The 19,302-nt window shown below is 39.0% G+C and overlaps 1 protein-coding gene across 4 annotated transcripts in view; it reads right to left on the reverse strand.

The window, feature by feature from the left end:
- Positions 1-224: 224 nt before the first annotated feature.
- BORA (BORA aurora kinase A activator) overlaps positions 225-19,302 on the reverse strand; it is a 28,007-nt gene continuing 8,929 nt past the window's right edge. For 2 of the 4 annotated variants that reach the window (XM_062194094.1, XM_062194097.1), the window contains exons 5-12: positions 17,525-17,606; positions 14,884-14,949; positions 14,271-14,327; positions 13,172-13,398; positions 12,447-12,579; positions 10,105-10,715; positions 1,910-2,026; positions 225-979 (exon numbers count right to left, since the gene is read on the reverse strand). In XM_062194094.1, coding sequence (XP_062050078.1) covers positions 914-979; positions 1,910-2,026; positions 10,105-10,715; positions 12,447-12,579; positions 13,172-13,398; positions 14,271-14,327; positions 14,884-14,949; positions 17,525-17,606 — 1,359 coding nt within the window. In that variant the 3' untranslated portion in view covers positions 225-913. Of the gene's footprint in view, positions 980-1,909; positions 2,027-4,668; positions 4,897-10,104; positions 10,716-12,446; positions 12,580-13,171; positions 13,399-14,270; positions 14,328-14,883; positions 14,950-17,524; positions 17,607-19,302 lie in introns of those variants that run through there. The other 2 variants (XM_062194096.1, XM_062194095.1) reach the window with 2 other exon arrangements.

A 19,302-nucleotide genomic window follows, 5' to 3' on the forward strand; every position in this document is an offset into this window, starting at 1 on the left:
GCCGGCACTGCAGGTGGAGGCTTAGCTGTCTACACACAGTGCCAGCCTCGCAGCCGTTGTTTTTATGTGAATTTATTATTCACTTGACACCCTATGTAATTAAAGACTCATCTTCCTAATGTGGCTAATGGGTGGCTGAAGATGAGCTGGGTATACAAGAAGGAATCTGCAGGCTTCCTAGGTACAGGGCAAGGATGAAAAAGACACATTGATAATGTTTGTCTTTATTTCCTCTGGCTACACATAAATCATTCCTTTTTTGGAGATGATTAGTACATATGTATGTTATCCAATGATACTTCCCAACATTATATCCATCTGCTCCCAACACTGATTTAAGTTTTTCAAAACTATTGGTATGTGACTCACATACCTGCCTGACTTCACACATCTGAGCCCTACTGGACTCCACTCTCCCAGTAGCCAGTTTTTCTCTTGTTCTCCCATGTTCTTTCCTCTGCCTAGCTGGGTCTGGGCTAGAAAGGATACCCCACTCACGGGATGGAGGTATATTTACAAAGCACACAGTGCCCCTTTGTAACACATCTTTACCTGTTACCAGAACCACTGCTAAATCCAGTGCTGTTGCTGAGGCTTCATAAGCAGTGTACTGATCTTGTAGAACAGGAGCTAGTCAGCAGCTCTGTCAGTATTCTATCGTTAAACATGTCACTCAAGGTAAGTACAAAAATATTTATTGATAAAAAATATACTTGTAGTTCAGCAACTTAAGGTTCCAGGAGTTGCTAATGTTAGCCAGATTAAGCCCTTCATTTTTCACATTAAGGAGGGACAGCAAAATCTCAGCATGTTACTTGAAGCAGTTTCTTCCCAGGCACCATCACATTTTTGATTTTGTGTATGAAATATGGAAGGAGCTGCGCAGTGAGTCTTTGGTTCTGACAGAGGTATTCTATGGGCTGCCGCATGGAGAGGGACTTGCTGTTTTCATCCAACACCTCTGTGTTGTGTGGTCTTGCTGTGAAGAAAGAAGGAAATGCCTTGTTTTTAAATAGCATCATTCAAGGATGCAACTACTATGCGAACTATTTTTAAAACTCGAAATTTCTTACTAAAGATACAGAAAGAATTCTTCCTGTGTCTTAATGCCTACTAGCATAATCAACTTTGTTCAAGTTGATCTTGAAAAAGAGACCTGTTCTTACATTAAAACAGAATTGCAAAATGGAAGAAAGGAAAAATAAGGCGGTCTTTCCATTAAATTTCACTTAGAGCTGTGGTCATTTATACATTTGCTACCGTTTCTAGCGTTCATTAATAAATTGGCATATGAAATCAAAGAATGTCTTGAGTAGTGCCTAAAAGTACGATGGGTTTCTTCAAGTATGAATAGACAGTAGTAATCACTAATCACCATACCTAGAAGGTTGAGTAAATGTCCTATACAAACACATTGTAAGTTACTTGTGTGTTCTTTCATTCAGAGCAAAGAATGTTCAAAGGCTACTGAATCTAAGAAAACAGCCCTTTTCGTGTTTTTAATTAATGTGTAGTCTGAAATGTAGTATTTACTTCTCAGAATCTAAATTCTTTTATATGCTTAGCTTCCAGATGTCTTTGCAATATTTCACAGAAAGCAAAATCAACATTAGAGGCAGAAGTCTGACTCCCATTATCCTTTGTAAGGAACTGATGTCAAGCACCCTTCCAAAACTGAACTGGTCCTCCCTCTCCTACAACCTCTTCTCTTACCTTCTCCCATAGTGAAAGAGCTAGAAAAGTGAAGTGTGTACATTTTTAAAAACCACCTTTTGCCACTGTTAAGTAAGCAGGACATAAACATACTTAACTTGAAACAGAATGGGAGGAAAATAGATTATAAAAAGTTGGAGTTAGTAAATACTTTTCACCTATAAACTATTTCAAGCTATTTGTATTTTCTGCATACCTTTGTATTAAAAACTTGAGGTTTGTTTTCAATTTCAAAAGATTGCACATCACTTTCTGCTCCCACTGCATCCATGAGATTGCTTCCACAAGTGTGCGTATTATAGCCACTATCCATCTGACATGAGGAAGAGGGAAAAAGAAAAAACCCTGAGGATTAAAATTGCAAATTCTAGTTCACTTATCAATAACCCATAAAATACATTGTGAGAACTCAGAAGTTAAATAGTTGAGTGAATAACTACATACTGTCATTTACTGCATCTGAAAAAGAATATGTAATATGGATCACAAAATTATTAAAAAAGATAAAAGGTAGTTCTGTACAGAACTGATGATTTTTCAGTGTAACTTCATAATTCCTTCCAATGAAATATATCTTGTAATTTCCTTTAGAATCAATGAACAAACCATTGAAAACATGTTTTCTTTCCTGTTACTCTGTGATCATACCAGTAGAAGAAAATGAGTGTTATGATCAATTTCACCTTCTAACTCATTTTCCCAGCTTGGCTCTAAATGGCTTAGTTGTAACTCTATAAGAGGTATGCTGCCTTTAAAAGTATTCAAAATAATACACATTCTTAAATGTGGGTTATATTACACCCGATTGTTCATGATCATACCACATGTATAAATGAATGGCTCTAGATGTTAGTTCAGGTTTTTAAGTTAACAAGGTATATTTTCCATGAGCTATTCAAAGCCCCTTTTACGTACATATAGTTATGTTTTACAAATTAGGCACAAGATAGACTATCTCAGTATTTACAACACCTTTCACCTGATCCTTTGCAAAATTAGGATCAGAGGGAAGACTGACCATGAACTTTTACTATTCTCACCAACACAGAATAGCCTAGAAGGTAAACTCTGCCACCCATAACTAAGAAAAATGTGCCAGTTTTTTTGGATATATGCATCTCTGCTCACCACTAGGAGTCATGTTCCATTAGTATGAAAGTCTTGTGATATACAGAATTTAATATCAGTCATATCTCAGAGCAAACACCTTGTCTATATCAGTAGATATTTGATCAAAAATATAAATAACAGCTTCCAAAGAATCTGCCAATTATTCTAATATTTATCACTGTCAGCTAAGTGGCTCATAACTCACTACTAATACTTAACACTACATCAAGAGAAAGGTTGAATCTGTCACAGTATCAATGGGAGACCTGTTAAGATGGTAGCTGACGGGGCTGGTATCTCAAATCAAGTGCTGGTTCAAGTCCCGGCTGATCCAGCTTCCTGTAAATGTCCCTCAGAAGGAAGCAGATGGCTTAAGTGGCTGGGACCCTGCCACCAACATTGGAAATGTGGACGGAGTTCCTGGCTACTGGCTTCTGACTGGCACAAGCCCAGCTGTTGAGGCCATTTGGGGAGTCAGCAGATGGAAGATCTGTTTCACTCTGTCTCTCATCTAGACCATTACTAATGTCACTGCCCACTGTGTACCAACTAGGCAACACAGATCATCTTACTCTCTGTAGATGTAGTGGTACTTATCAGTTCCATTTTATAGCTAGGGAGGAGGGAGAAGATGCTAAAAAATCATGAAAAAGTCATGCCCTCATCACTGTCAGGGTATCTTGCTTTAAGATCCCACAGCTTGGGATTAAAAGAACTCAAATTCAAACTTAACTCTGATTGCCCAGTTTCTGTTCTTCCAAATGAGGGTATCTCTTGTCATCCTACACACACCACATAAACCAGATGCCACTGTCTTCTGAAAACTTTAAAAAGGTTTGCAATAGGCAACAGTTGTGTCTTACAAAGGCATTTTTGATATATGGCCTCCATGTCAGCCCTACCCTCATTCTCAGTGACCCTTGCTGGCTACCAATCAGAGGTGTCTCCCCTTAGAATCTATTGATTGGGAACCAACAATGTTCAGGCACTGTTTACTCATACTATGACCATATTATTATCCTTAATCCTGTTTTCCTATCTCCAGTTTAAAGAGCTAACAAGCTGAAAAGGAACAGAGCTGGGCTATAAGCTGAAACCTGCCATTATGCTCCCATCAACCCGTGTTCTTTATCTATTGCTATGCTGCTGGTTTCCTACCAGCATTACTTTGCTAATCCTACCAGGGCTCTAGATTCTACCCTAAACTGCATGCCTCAATCCCCTCATCTATAAAATGGATCACAGATAAAGATGAATTTCTTTATTTGAAAGGCATAGTTACAGAAAAGAAAAAGAAAAAAAGGAAACAAACAAGAAAGGCAGAATTATCGAGAGAGGAAGAGAGATCTTCCATTTGCTGGTTCTATCCGTAAATGATCCCAACAGCTGAAGCCAGGATCCAGGAACTCTATTAGGATCTCCCATGTGGGTGCAAGGGGCCCAAGTACTTGGGCCATCTTCTACTGCTTTCCCAGGACATTAACAGGGAGCTAGATTGGAAGTAGAGCAGCTGGGACACCACATAGGATGCTAGTGTCACAGGTGGTGGCTTAACCCATTGCCCCGTAGATACCTCCTATTAACAACTATCCTGCCAATCCTATTTTTTAAAAAAATCTTCTCGCTCTCTTCCTCATTTAAATATACTGTTTTTCCCATCTGAAGTAAAAAGCAAATTACAAAATGATCTTGGCCTTGTTATTCTCCTCAGTTGTTGTTTTTCCCCTCACAAGTAACCTTCAGAGAGCATTATTTCATTAATTCACCTCTATTTACTTTGCATCTCCTTACCTCAAGCCTGTTCAGTTACCAGTTCCTTCAATTATTAATGCAACAGCCATGTTCCAAGCTCTCTACTCCTTGCTCCTATTTGGCCAGTACTAACCCTTCTTTCCTGTGTGAGATGCTCCAAGACACCATGCTTTCCTAGAGTCTTTTCCTCCTCTTTGGTTCGTTGGTCTCGGTCTCCTTCAAGAGCTCTGCATCCTTTATCCAACCCCTGCATGTTTCCGCAGGGCTCCAAGTCTTGACCCACTTGTTCTCACTATATACAGTCCATCTGGTTGAATCTACCTATGTATTCGTTATACAAATATTTAATGAGTAGCTATTATTTACCAGGGCTTTTTTTTTTTAATATAAATAAGCACTGGGGATAAAGAAAAACATATGATTGCTGGATTAATAGTCTGATTGGAAAGAATACCAAATGCTATTGGAGTTATGAAAGCATTTAATGAGGTCTAGCCTGGCTAGTGCGATCAGGGAAGGCTTCAGGGAAGATGTGAACGGTAAGTTGTGAAACAAAAATAACGAAGGGGTTAACTAGGTGAGGTGGGATAGAAAGAGATTCTACACAGTCTGTGCAAAGGCCAGGAGGAAATACAGGGATTCAAAACTCTGGAAGGCCAGTGGGATTGAAACAAAGAAAATGAGGTGAAACACGATGAGGATGGAGAGTAGGGGAAGGGCTAGACCACGCAAAGCCTTGCTTGGGACACCCACATCTCATATCACACTGCCAGTTTGAGTCCCAGCACCTCTGCTTCCAATCTAGCTTCCTACTAATGCATCCCAGGAGGCAGCAGATGATGGCCCAAGTGCTTGGGCCTCTGCCCTCCAAGGAAGAGACCCAGATGTAGTTCATGGCTCCTGCTTTGGCCTGGTCCAACCCTGGCTATCATGGGTTTGGGGGAGTGAAAAAGTGGCTCTGTCTTTAAAAAGATGAACATACATGACACAGTGATGGGTATATGTAAACTTGAGAAAAATCTCCCCAAAAATTAGAAAAAGGAAAATTAAAAAAAAAAAAAAATGCATAGACATAGTGAAGAAAACTGGAGAATCTAAAGGTGTTTCACAGAATAAAAATTACAAGAGAGAAATCTTAAGATTTTATTCAATAAAAGGTCCAAGAAGTAGAGGGTGAAAGTCTATAGACCATTAGGGCATTCTGAGTGCTTGTTACAAAGGATGACAAGAAACCTACACCAGGGCTGGTGCTGTGGCATAGCAGGTGAGGCCGCTGCCTACAGTGCCAGAATCCTATATGGGCACCAGTTTGAGTCCCAGCTACTTCACTTCCAAACCAGCTCTCTACTATGGCCTGGGAAAGCAGTGGAAGATGGCCCAAGTCCTTGGGCCCCTGCACCCATGTGAGATACCCAGAGGAAGCTCCTGGCTCCTGGCTTCAGATTGGCTCAGCTCTGGCCATTGCAGCTATTTGGGGAATGAACCAGCAGATGGAAGACCTGTCACCTGTCACTTGCCTGTCTCTCTGCCTCTGCCTCTCTGTAACTCTTTCAAGAAAAGAAACCTACACCAGAGAACACCCCTGAAATTTCAGAACTCTGTGGACAGAGTCTACGCATATCCAGAGAGGAAAAAAGAGACCACGAGCAGATTTAGCACTGGCATAGTTCCAGATCTCCCAAGAATAATACTGCAATAAAATGAAGCAACACCTCAACTATACAAGGCAATTATTTCTAAATTCTCACATGTAAGAAAAAAGGAATATATCAGACTTGCAGTGTCTTAAAAATGTTTCTTCTTCAGGCCGGCGCCGTGGCTCAACAGGCTAATCCTCCACCTTGCGGCGCCGGCACACCGGGTTCTAGTCCCGGTTGGGGCACCGATCCTGTCCCGGTTGCCCCTCTTCCAAGGCCAGCTCTCTGCTGTGGCCAGGGAGTGCAGTGGAGGATGGCCCAAGTCCTTGGGCCCTGCACCCCATGGGAGACCAGGAGAAGCACCTGGCTCCTGCCATCGGAACAGCGCGGTGCGCAGTCGCTACCGCGGCGGCCATTGGAGGGTGAACCAACGGCAAAAGGAAGACCTTTCTCTCTGTCTCTCTCTCACTGTCCACTCTGCCTGTCAAAAAAAAAAAAAAAAAATGTTTCTTCTTCAAAAAGCCTAAGAACAATGTGTTCCTGTAAAATGAGAAGTAAACCAGGAAAAAGAGAAAGGCACAGAAAACAAGATACAGAGCACAGGGAGGTTTGCAGCACACCCCAGGGTGATGATGAAGGGGATCAACCCACAGTGAAGTAACTCAAAAGGTTCTGGGAAACTATGGCTGCGTGTGCATGCTTTAAAGCTAACTAACTGGTAGAAAAATCAAAATGCATGAGAACAGTTTTAGCCTACAAATAGTTGTGCAAAAAGCAAGCATTATGGTGTGATGGCCAAATTAAAACAGACTACTATGTAGATATCACAGATAAAACTATATTTTAAAAGGAAGGGCTTTGCAATGGTAAGGGAAAGACAAAAACAAAATGGAATACCCTTGCAGGTATGCAAACACAGACTGGATGACAACTTAGTGGAGACTGCAATTATAGAATACGGACTTCCAAGGGGTAGTTGGATTTGATTATTAAGGTGTATTTCAACAGACGTGCTTTGTAATTTCTATGACTATATGTGCTTTTCCTACTTGGGAAACAACCTTAAAAGCTAAAATTTATAAATGCGATTTTGTGTGTGCATCCAAGGAATACAGAAGTCAGAACAGGTAATATAGGCATAAAAATATGAGCAAAAGCTTGTATTTAATTTTCGGTCATTTAGAATCCTTACAAGAGTTTTGAACTTTTGCAAGGCAAAATCAACAACACTAAAGCATTACAGATTTTTGTGAGAATTAAATGAACTTATTTATTTGTACAAAAAAAGTGGTTAGAAAAGTGCCTGTATGGAAAGCCAAGACACTCTGGAAAAAAAAAAAAGAAGACCTAAATGAAAGATCTCTGCGAGTGAGATCCCAGTGGAAAGAACGGCGCCATCAAAGAAGGAAGTACCTTTCTCTGAAGGGAGGAGAGACCTTCCACTTTGACTATGACCCTGTCTAAATAAGATAGAAGTCGGTGAACTCAAAAGGCTTCCATAGCCTTGGCAACTCATGACTAGAGCCTAGGGAGATTACTGACGCCATAAACAAGAGTGTCAAATTGTTAAGTCAGCAACAGGAGTCACTGTGTACTTACTTCTCATGTGGGATCTGTCCTTAATGTGTTGTCCAATGTGCAGTGATGCTATAACTAGTACTGAAACAGTATTTTACACTTTGTGTTTCTGTGTGGGTGCAAACTGATGAGATCTTTACTTAGTATACACTGAATTGATCTTCTGTATATAAAGATAATTGAAAATGAATCTTGATGTGAATGGAATGGGAGAGGGAGCGGGAGATGGGAGGGGTGCAGGTGAGACGGCGGTTATGGGGGAAAGCCATTGTAATCCATAAACTGTACTTTGGAAATTTATATTTACTAAATAAAAGTTTAAAAAAAAAAAAAGTGCCTGGATAGGAATCTATGCTTCCAGTGCATAAAGAGCAGCCATGAGCCGAGGGACGGCCTCTCTGTGCAAAAAAAAAAAGAACGGTGCCTGGGACATCAAAGCACTGTGTAAGCATAACTATGAGAAGGCATAAACTTAAAGAACACATACTCTGCAGCCAGAATGCCAGGCTCAAATCTCCACTACTTACCAGTTACATAGAGCTTTAGTCTATTTACTTACTTTTCTCCTAAGTAAAATGGCTATAATACTTCACCTGATAATTTCACAGGATTGTTGTGAAATCCAAATGAATTAACACATGTAAAGGGCTCAAAGTAAGTGCCTGGCATAAACAAAGGTACTTCAAAAAGTTTGTGAAAACACAGAATTATAAGATAAGTAGGGGGGCCCGGCATAGAGGGTGGAGTAGTGAGTAAAGCTGCAGCCTATAATGCCAGCATCCTATGCGGGAGCAGGTTCATGTCCCAGCTATTCCACTTCCGATCCAGCTCCCTGCTAATGACTTCAGAATAGTAGTAGAGGATGGCCCAAATGTTTTGGCCCCTACCACCCATATGGGAGACCTGGATGAAGCTTCTGGCTCCTGGTTCTCTCTGTGTAACTCTTTCAAAATAAAGAAATAAGGCCAGCACCGCGGCTCATTTGGCTAATCCTCTGCCTGTGGCGCCGGCACCCTGGGTTCTGACGCCGGTTGGGGCGCCGGGGTCTGTCCCGGTTGCTCCTCTTCCAGTCCAGCTCTCTGCTGTGGCCCGGTAGTACAGTGGAGGATGGCCCAAGTGCTTGGGCCCTGCATACACATGGGAGACCAGGAGGAAGCGCCTGGCTCCCGGCTTCAGATCGGCGCAGCATGCCAGCCGTAGCAGCAATTTGCAGTGGGGGAAACCAACGGAAAAGGAAGACCTTTCTCTGTCTCTCTGTCTAGTTTTGCCTATCCAAAAGATAAAATAAAGAAAATAAAGAAATAGATCTTTAAAAAAAAAATTGTCGAGTAGGGATGGGAGTTGTGGCACAGCAGTTAAGTCTACATCCCATATCAGAGTGCCAGGGTTTGCGTCCCACCTTTACTTTCAATACAGCTTCCTGCTAATGTGAACCATGACATGCAACAGGTCCCTGCCACACACATGGGAGACATGCATGGAGTTCCAGGCTCCTAGCTTTGGCCTGACCCAGCTCTGGCGTGTGGGGTTAACCAGTGGGTAGAGATCTCTTTCTCCTTCTGCCTCTCTTTGCGTGTCACTCTTCCTTTCAAGTAAGTGAAAATAAAGTTTAAAACTTTTTGTACATGTTTTCCATAAACTTTTTAAAATTTGTGTAGAAGATGCTACATAAATCTTAAATATTATGTTGAAAGAATTTCCCTTTAGGCTATTTTGAAGTTCTTTCAAAATTTTAGCTCAAAGACTATTGCAATTAACTGAAAACATGTCCTTGGAAAGTAAAGTAAGTGCTGGTAATGACGTTTGTATGTATCTGTCAGATGAGGCAAGTTTCTCTGGATTTGGACATTCCAAATTAAAAGTATATGATTACATGCAAAAAGTCCAGCTACAAGTCATGTTTTCCAATGTGATTATTCCCCCTGAATCACATAAAGGTACAAAAACTGCCTTATTTTCAGAATACAAATAGTATACTGGAAATTGCTTTTCTTTGACATTAGATCTATATGAAACACAGCTGAATCCTGAGCAACTGCCTGGCTCTGGAAGTCTGTGAAAGGCTTCACTTCTTTTCTGCTCTCTTTTTCCTAGTCCAAATAAGTATGTTAATGTGAATATTAAATACACGTAATCACTCCTAATGAAAAGTATTAACCCTTTTAGCAGGATTTGGTATTGATATTTTTAAAAGCTACGTAATGCTACAGTCTTCACACTTATCCCCTTTCTTCTTTTAAGCCATAACCCTAAAAAAGGATAAAAAGTACCAAGATGGGTAAATAAAGGGCGGTGGAACATTCAAGTACCTTACCTGAATGTTACTGCTTTCACAAGGAATGACACTGCTTTCCGCGAGAGGTGACATGCACATCTGAGAGTTTTCAATACTGAAGGCAATTCCATTCACAAAATCAGCCATGGGCAAACTCTCACTATCAACCGGCTCCTTAATCCAGGTGTTCTCATCTGCTGTCTCTGTAGGATCCACCATATCTACAGTGTCATTGTCCTTCTCAGGTTCAACATCCTGCAACAGTGCCAGCTCTTTCTCAGAAGCACTGGACTGGTTCTGGGTGATGGACATGGCAGTCACCGCTAGATGTGTGCCATGTGCAGAAGTGTCAGGATTCAACTGCCGCAGGTGCACTCCAGCAGCACCCAGGGCTGGCGATGAGACATCCGTGGAAGGAATATTCTCTTTATCTTCTTCATCTTCACTGTGAGCCTCGAGAGTAAGGGGCATCCGAATCAGTGAGCTTCGATACTGGGTACCGCCTCGACACATCTGGAGTCTCATGGGAGACCAGTTTTTAATTGGTGAGCAGCCTTCTATGTAAGGACTTCGGATACATGGATTAGAAATTCCATGAGAATTTGCACAAGATGAAGCATCAGGAGAATGAAAAGCAAACTTCCTTTGTTCTAAAAGATTGGGAGGCAAAAAAAATCACATCATAAAAACAGGACATGGAAAAGCTGTTACTAAATGGTAATCATGTTTCAAGCCAGAAAAACTGGATTTTCTGTAGCAGCTGTGCTGCTGTGGAAGTAAAATTTTGGTAAAAACAACAGCACAATTTAATGTATTTCAATAAGGATGAAGGACTTCAAAAATAATTTCACTGGTATTTTCCCTATTTTATTTAAAATATTTTACTCCTTGAGAATTACTTCTTTGTCAGCATAATGCTACTATACCAGTAAGGTTCACGTACAAAGATCCCAAGCAAATCAACTGAAAGCTTTATCTTTACCTGGTAAATGAAATATGTGAAAAATCCATGTGTTAATGTAAAACACAGTAAGTAGCATTAAAAGGCAGAAAAAAAACTGAAAAGTACCTTATGTGATGAGTCCAACAATGATAATCAAAGTGATAAAAATGCTTTAAAGCAATATTTTTAATAACTTCATTAACTTAAAAAAAGCTCTTAAAAATTGGCTAAAACACATAAACGACCTTCCCAGTGGTAATAAACCTAAGTGTTTAGCCATGCAAATAATAAAATATATAGAAGATAAAGCGACGAGAAACCATTCACTTAATAACAACACTTGAATCTGAACCAACAAGCACCCGCATCAAAAAAAAAAAAAAAAAAAAGGCCAATAAACACTTGGAAAAAGTCAGGATCACTAATAACTGAAGATATAAAAATTGAAGCAGTACAAGGTCTTAATGTGTCAAATTGGCAAACATCAGAAAATAATACCAGTGTTTCTGGATGGGGAGAAAGGACTTTCTTATACACTCACTGATGAAAACTTCCATTGTCACAACCTTCCAAGAATGTTTGGCAAAATTCATCAAGACTCTAAAGACATTCACCATCTTTAGGAAAATAATTTCAGTTCTGACAATTTAATCTAAGATATAAACATGCACAAAAGAATGTATAGAGAATAATAATTTTGTGATCAATGAAAACGAGCAACCATTTAGATGCTTACCAGTGCTTTAAAACAAATGCAATGAAATATTATACAGCAATTCAATAGTATGCTTTGAAATAAGAAAAAATTATTTCAATGACCTATGAGACACTTATAATACAATAAAATGCTCTGTGAAAAGACCAGGATATATAATCATATAATATTATGTGCAAGGGCATAGATACACATGTGTATATCCATTTATACACCCCTACATACACATGAAAGCAAAGATTAACAAAATAAACAGTAAATTTTATTACTCTGAATAGGTTTTTAAAATTGGGGAGTTTTTTTCTAAGTGCTGTAATGTTTTTCAAAGAGAAAATGTGTGAATTTCTATACACTACATCTACCTTAAAAAACCTTGACCAAATATATTTTTATAAAATATAAATGTCTAATTTCTGAAGTCTACAAGTTAGAAGGCAGAGAAAAATCAACTCTAAAATTGCCACCTTTCTTTCAGTGGGTGTTTGATTTTATATTGCTAATCTGAGTAATAAATACTATTTAACACTACAGTGGCACTTTGTTGAGAATTCCAGTCTTTGAAAATAAACTATTCCTTTTGTAAAAAAATTAAAAAATAAAAAAGTTATCAAAATGTTGGGTTAATGAGCACTTAAGAATTCTGTTAAAAGAAACTAAGAAGAATCTCCTTAATAACAAGTAATGATAATTTAAAGATCTTACACTCATTATTTTGAGACATACCCGAGAGTGGCGTCTTTCTTATCGGCAAATCAATCGGAGAGAAAGTGGGTGAAGAAATCGGGGAAGGACTAGCTACGCTTCCCAAACTGTATTTCTTTGCACTGCCCTGAATAGGGCTAGAAGAAAACTGGCCCTAGGATAAAAACAAATAGTAAATTGGGGTAATTCTCTTCTTCAGCTCTGTGACACACCGCATACTACTTGTTTTCATTTTCAAAACACTTTTGCACTTGATCTTAGCCAAAAGGTCGAGTCTGAACACTTCTATAAACTAGGAATTGTTCACAAGAAGAATCAAAAAGCACCTCTTAAAAAGACAACCAACGACTGCTACAAAAATTTTGAAATAGAGTATGGCAGTGAGTAAATGCACGGTGTAAAACTCTTCAATTTCCAACCAAGCAGCTGGCTGTGAAAACATTTTAAGTAATACACTCCATGAATGCCAATCTAGTTGTGTTATACTGTTAATCCTAACTGATGTGGTTCCGCCAAGGACCTACATCATTCCTTAAGACTCATGTTGAATTTGGTCATCTCTTATACCTATAGATACAAAATCAGAGAGTCTGGCCAAAAGCATTGCCATGACTAATGACAATATGTGAATGAGGTTAATATACATGAAGTATAATACTCAAAATCTTCTTGAATACAGTTATGAACATCTTGGTCCAAGTTCATCTACAACAAAATAACCAGACACTTTTTAGTCTACTTCTTACCGAACCTGGTGTCTGCACCGGGCTCCTACACCGTACAGGAGATAAATCTATTGAATAAAAAACCTCCAGTGACGTCTGAGCACCACTGTGTGAACCACTGGGAGAACCTGGAGGTAAGGAGTCAGAGATGCTTCCATTCCCATCTAGAAACAGCTTTCTTCTGAGGGATGACGAACTGAGGTTCCCAGGAGACTGATCAGCAAATTCATCAGCTCTAAAATAGTCACCTATATTTAATAACAGAATAAAAGGTAACACCAATCACTTTGAGAAGTTACCTAATTTCTTTTTAAACATTTATTTATTTATTTGAAAGTGAGAGTTAAAAGAGAGAGAGGGAGACACAGAGAAAGGGATCTTCTATCTGCTGGTTCACTCCCCGGATGGCCACAACGGCCAGGGCTGGGCCAGGCCAAAGCCAGGAGCCAGGAACTTCTTCTGGGTGTCCCACATAGTTGCAGGAGCCCAAATACTTGGGCCACCTTCCACTGCTTTCCTCAGGCCATTAGCAGGGATCCGGAATGGAAATGGATCAGCCAGGACTCTAACCGGTGCCCATATGGGATGTTGGCATCACAGACGGCAGCTTTACCTACTATGCCACAATGCCAGCAGCTACCTAATTTTTTTAAAAGCCAGTATGTGCTCTGAATTTTTTTCAAAAAAAGAGAACAAGGTTTAATGTTATGTGTTACATTTTAAATCTTAAAGTACTTGTTTAGAAAAAGGCACTGCTGGGGCAGGCATTTGGCCTAGCCAAGGTCCCATATCAGAGTGTCTGGGTTCAAGTACAGGCTCTGGCTCCTGACTCTGGCTTCCTGCTAAAGCATACCCTGAGAGTCAGCGGTGGTGGTACAAGTAATTGGGCTCCTGCCTTCCACAAGGGGGCCTGGGTTGAGTTCATGGCTTCCAGCTTCAGCCCCTGGCCTGGCTGAGTGTCACTACAAGTATTTGGAAAGTGAGCCAGTGGATGAGAGCTCTTTCTGTGTCTCAACGAAATAAAAAGAGAAGAGGCATTGCACAAATTCCCATTTACAAAGATCACAAAACAAAAACGTTGATTTACATTATTAAAGGATTAAACACATACAGTATTTACCTAATATACTTTCTAAATTAAAATCCACAGGAAGAGACAGCAATGTCTGACAAGCAGCTGGAAGCAAGCAAATAAATAATTACATAAATACAAACAGATAAGTCAACAAAAGCATGACATGCAACTGAACACATGCCTCCCAAGCAGCCATTTCCCTAGGATATCCTGGCCAAACTGGACTGTTCCATTTCCACATTCTGTTACAGATCACGCCACCTTTCTGTAAGCAGTTCACCACACCTTCCACAACTGATGTGAATGTGTTTATCATAAAAGTGAACCCCTGGCTGTGATGCTGACACTGGAATCAAAAGGGAAGCCTATCTTTGTGGACAGAATTTCCCACATTAACAAATTTCCAAAAGAATGCTTTTCAAAATCAGAAATCAATTCACCCACTTTCAACAAGAAAATTGTGCGCTACTGCTATTTCCATATCACAGTTGTATTCAACTATTCATATATAGTTCCTTCTAAAACAAATATATAAACAACTCATTCATAAAAATTAAGAAGATTTAATTCCAGAGTAAAGTGTTACTACCAGAACTGGGTTCATAAATCAAATGTACCTTATTATGGAACATACTGTTCAGCTTGTGTTTATACTCACCATTGGTTTTTTCAGAAAGAATGGTCAGCTTTCTTCCAACTGGAGAGTCATTATTTATGTTAATACCTGTAAAACATTTTAAGTTGAAAGTCCTACGTTTTATATTCATCAATTACTTTACCATTAAATTTTCCAGAGTGAAAAAATTAACCAAATGGAAATTTTTTTACTACAATTAAATAGCCAGGATGGGACCGGGCCAAAGCCAGGATTAGGGAACTCAATCCCTCAATCCAGATCTCCCACCTGGGTAACAGGGACCCAAGTGTGCCATCTCCAGGCACAACAGCAGAAAGCTGAAACTGAAAGTAGCGGCAAGACCTAAAATTGTCTACTAAGATATGGGGATTCAGCAAACTCAGTCTTACTGCTACGCGAAGTGCCAGCCCCTTGATTAATTTTGACACTGAGGAAGTACACGTATAAAACTAAAAGAGCAGCAATGAAGGTGAAGGTATGAAGTAACACTCCCCCCACAAAAGTCATTTTTTAAAAATGAAAATGGATAATTATATGTATTTATGGGGTACCAGGTAATTTTTTGATACATATACATTGTGGAATGAGTAGATCAGGCTAATTTACATATTTATCACCTCACATGCTTATGTCTTTGTAGTGAGAATATTTTCGCAATTCTGAAGTACACATAATTTTTTAGTTACTATAGTATGCAACAAGTCATGAAAAATATACTCTTTATGTCTAACAAATTTTGACCCACATCTCCTAACCTCCAACCTCTAGCCACTACTCTATTGTATTTCTGTAAGATTGACTCTCTTAGATTCTATATATGAGTGATGTCATACAATGTACTTGTCTTTCTGTGCCTGGCTTATTTCACTTAGCACAATGTCTTCCAAATTCACTCAGGCTGTCACAAATGACAGAATTTCCTTTTTTTAAAGAGGCTAAATGGTATTCCACTGTGTATATGTGCCACATTATTTAATCCATTCAAATGTTGATGAACCTATCTTGGCTATGATGAATACTGCTGCAGCAAACATATGATGACAATCCTTTGGATATAAATCCAGAAATGGGACTGCTGAATCCCAAGTAACCTTTTTTAAGATTTATTTATTTTGAAAGAGTTAGAGAGAGATGTGGGGCAGGTGGGAGGGTGTCGGGGGGAAGGGGGGGAAGATCTTTCAATTCCTAGTACACTCCCCAGATGGCTGTAATGGCCAGTGCTAAGCCAGGCCAAATCTAGGATGTAGAAGCTTCTTCTAGGTCTCCCACGTGGGTATAACAGACAACTCTCTAGTTAATCCTTTTGCTTAACAAACAAAAACATGAGGTCCAATGAAATTGACTAATTCGGTCTAAGCAACTTCCCTGGCTTATACACAGAGTGGTTTACAACCCAGGTCTCCATCCACTACTGTATCCTGTTTTTAGTTTGCAACACTGAGAATACAGATTCTGATATAGTTTTGAATGCCTTGTGTTGAATCCAGGTTCTCCTATTTTTATCACCTTAGTTACCCCTGACACAAGCTCTAACTTTTCTCAAACTGGGTTTTCTCACCTATAAAATGGAACCAACAATTACATCTGCCTCATATGAATCACTGGTAACAATTACTAAAAGCACTTAGTGTTGGCTGGGCATCAAGAAAGTGCTCAATCCATTTTACCTGTCACTGCTGTGCTTTTAATTAAAAAATGGAACAAATATTCCCTCTTATCCTGAGAGCACAATTAAGGGATGCTGAATAGAAAAGTGAGTAATTGCAATACAACAAGAGGTGAAAACACAGGAATGATATTTGAGCACTATCTACCTTTCAAAAAGGGCAGCGAGAGCAAATATGAAAGAAGCACTGCCTACAGGTAGAAAGATACTGGAAATTACTAATTTGCCCTTTAATTTCTTTATTAATTTTGCAAATAATCAGCTCCAATATATACTAACTCAGAGATTGTTTTTTTTCTTTTTCTTTAATTTTTTTATTTGACAGGTAGAGTTATAGACAATGAGAGAGAAAGACAGAGAGAAAGGTCTTCCTTCCATTGGTTCACCCCCCCAAATGGCCGCCATGGCCGGCGCTGCACCAATCCGAAGCCAGGAGCTAGGTGCTTCCTCCTGGTCTCCCATGCGGGCGCAGGGCCCAAGGACCTGGGCCATCCTCCACTGCTTTCTCGGGCCGCAGCAGAGAGCTGGACTGGAAGAGGAGCAACCGGGACTAGAACTCAGTGCCCATATGGGATGCTGGTGCCGCAGGCAGAGGATTAACCAAGTGAGCCACGGCGCCGGCCCCTCAGAGATTATCTTGGTATCTATTTCTTCCACTTTTATGAGAAGTCAGCAAATTAGCAAAAAACAGGAAAGCAATTTCAGAATTTTAAAGTGTTAACATTCAAAATCACTGCTAAAGTCATTTATAGCTTAACTCTATAAACAACAAAACCGATATTCACAAGGGGCAAATTAAACGCAGACTAGAATGATCAAGTGCTGAATCCTTACCCTGAATGGAGCCAAATTGTGTTACCTAGAAATTTAATTTTAAGCAAGATACTTACCAAAGCAGATAATTTGGCACTTCACTCTATTCTGCTTTATAGACAATGATTTTCAAGACTATTTTGATGCTATGATTTTTATGAATATAATTTTCAGTACACTCACATTTTTTGGCATGATATTCTGAAAGCTGTTTCCCTTCATGATCAGTCCACGGAGAGGGTACGATGACATCTTTAGTGAAAAACTAGGAAAATTAAATCACACAATTAGGCATACATTCCTCCAAAAAATTTGAGAAGGTACTCATATTATTCTCAAATAACCATTGCTCTTGTCATTTACTGACTTGTTATATTTAAATTATGAATACTTAAAAGTACAACCAACCAAAGGTAGGTGGAAGAAATTTCAAGTATAAATATAAAGAGGAAATCTGACACTTCAAATCTAGCACCTAAATTTTAAACTTGTAAAAAAATTAAGTTAAGGGCACTCATCATAGAGAAAATAATTTTAATTTCTCTGTGACTTTTCTTGGGGCCAGGGTGCCAATAAAAGGGAGGGCTGGAGAGGAAAAGAGTCAATGGAGACGGAAGGTGGCAAGTCAGAAGCACAGATTGTGTGCTGGAGCTTGTTTGGACTGGCTCTTAAGATCTGATTATTAAAATTTTCAGGAATTTTGTGTACTAGTTGTGAAAGCCAATATTAAAAAATTAAAAGTACACTTAAATATTAAGCATAAAGGAAATAGGATTCAAAAACTCATCCTTTGCTCACTAATTTACTGCATTTATCAGCAGCTGTCCCCTCAAAGTTAATTATGTGTTGTGCACTGGTGTGCTACTGCACATCTTTTCCAGTGACACCACATTGGTAGGAAGAACTTGCCTCATAGTTAGAGTATTTATACTATGGGTAGCAGCAGCAATCACTGTATAAATCATACTCTCTCTAAAACCAAAGGACCAGGGCTTAAACATCTCCCAGCATTCTATGGGCCAGAATACTCAAAGGGAATAACAGCATTTGGATACACTTCTGCACATTAACATTCCCACTAAAAGATTTTTCCTTTCCCTATATTGGAGATATGTCAAAACATTTGCTTTGTATTTTGCTACATATATGACAAAGAGCTCATTTTCTGAACTAACCTACCTTTGAAATTATGAAGAAAAGACATAAAAAGGAGGTGGAAGACAGAAATTGAAGATAATTCCCAGGACAAAAAGAAAGGTGAAGGGCCTATAAACTGAGGAAATGAGGCATTTGTGCACCCAAAATTTTAAAAACACAAATCCAAATAACAAGCTCTCATTTTTAAAGTAGTAAGTGTAGCGCAATTTAATAAGTTTGAAAATAGCATTGCAGATGTGAAAAAAAAAAAAAAAAGTATCATAACCAGGAGTATAAATTGGTACAACCATTTTAAGGAGGCCACCATGGCAAAATATACCAAAACTCAAAATTCACAAAGCCTATGATTTAATCAAGTACACGAAGTAAATGTACAAATCACCACAGCAATATTTGTGACATAAGGAAAATTAACATGACTTAAACGTCTTTCAATATAGCCTTGGTTACTATGCTATTACTGAAAGAGTATAAGACTCTGCATGTGCTGATCATAAAAGAAAAATTATTAATCAAAATAAAAGATGCAAAACACTATGAGAATGATAATCCTATTTGTCTAAAACATTTAAAATATGCTATTTTATATATAAATTAACCTGAAAGTATACACAAGAAACATTATAGCAGTTACCTTCAGGAAGTGGCATAATAGAGGAACAATAATCTTTTCATTTGAAATTTTTTTGGTTGTACATTCTAGTTTCAAAGAAAAACGCTGACATCATTTTCTTAAGTTTTACCCCATGGATTTCCCTTTAAAGTCGAGGATTCTAAGGGAGCATAGTTTTCAAAATGTTGGG

The sequence above is a fragment of the Lepus europaeus genome, chromosome 6 (genome assembly GCF_033115175.1).
Source record: "Lepus europaeus isolate LE1 chromosome 6, mLepTim1.pri, whole genome shotgun sequence".
Classification (NCBI taxonomy): Eukaryota; Metazoa; Chordata; class Mammalia; order Lagomorpha; family Leporidae; genus Lepus; species Lepus europaeus.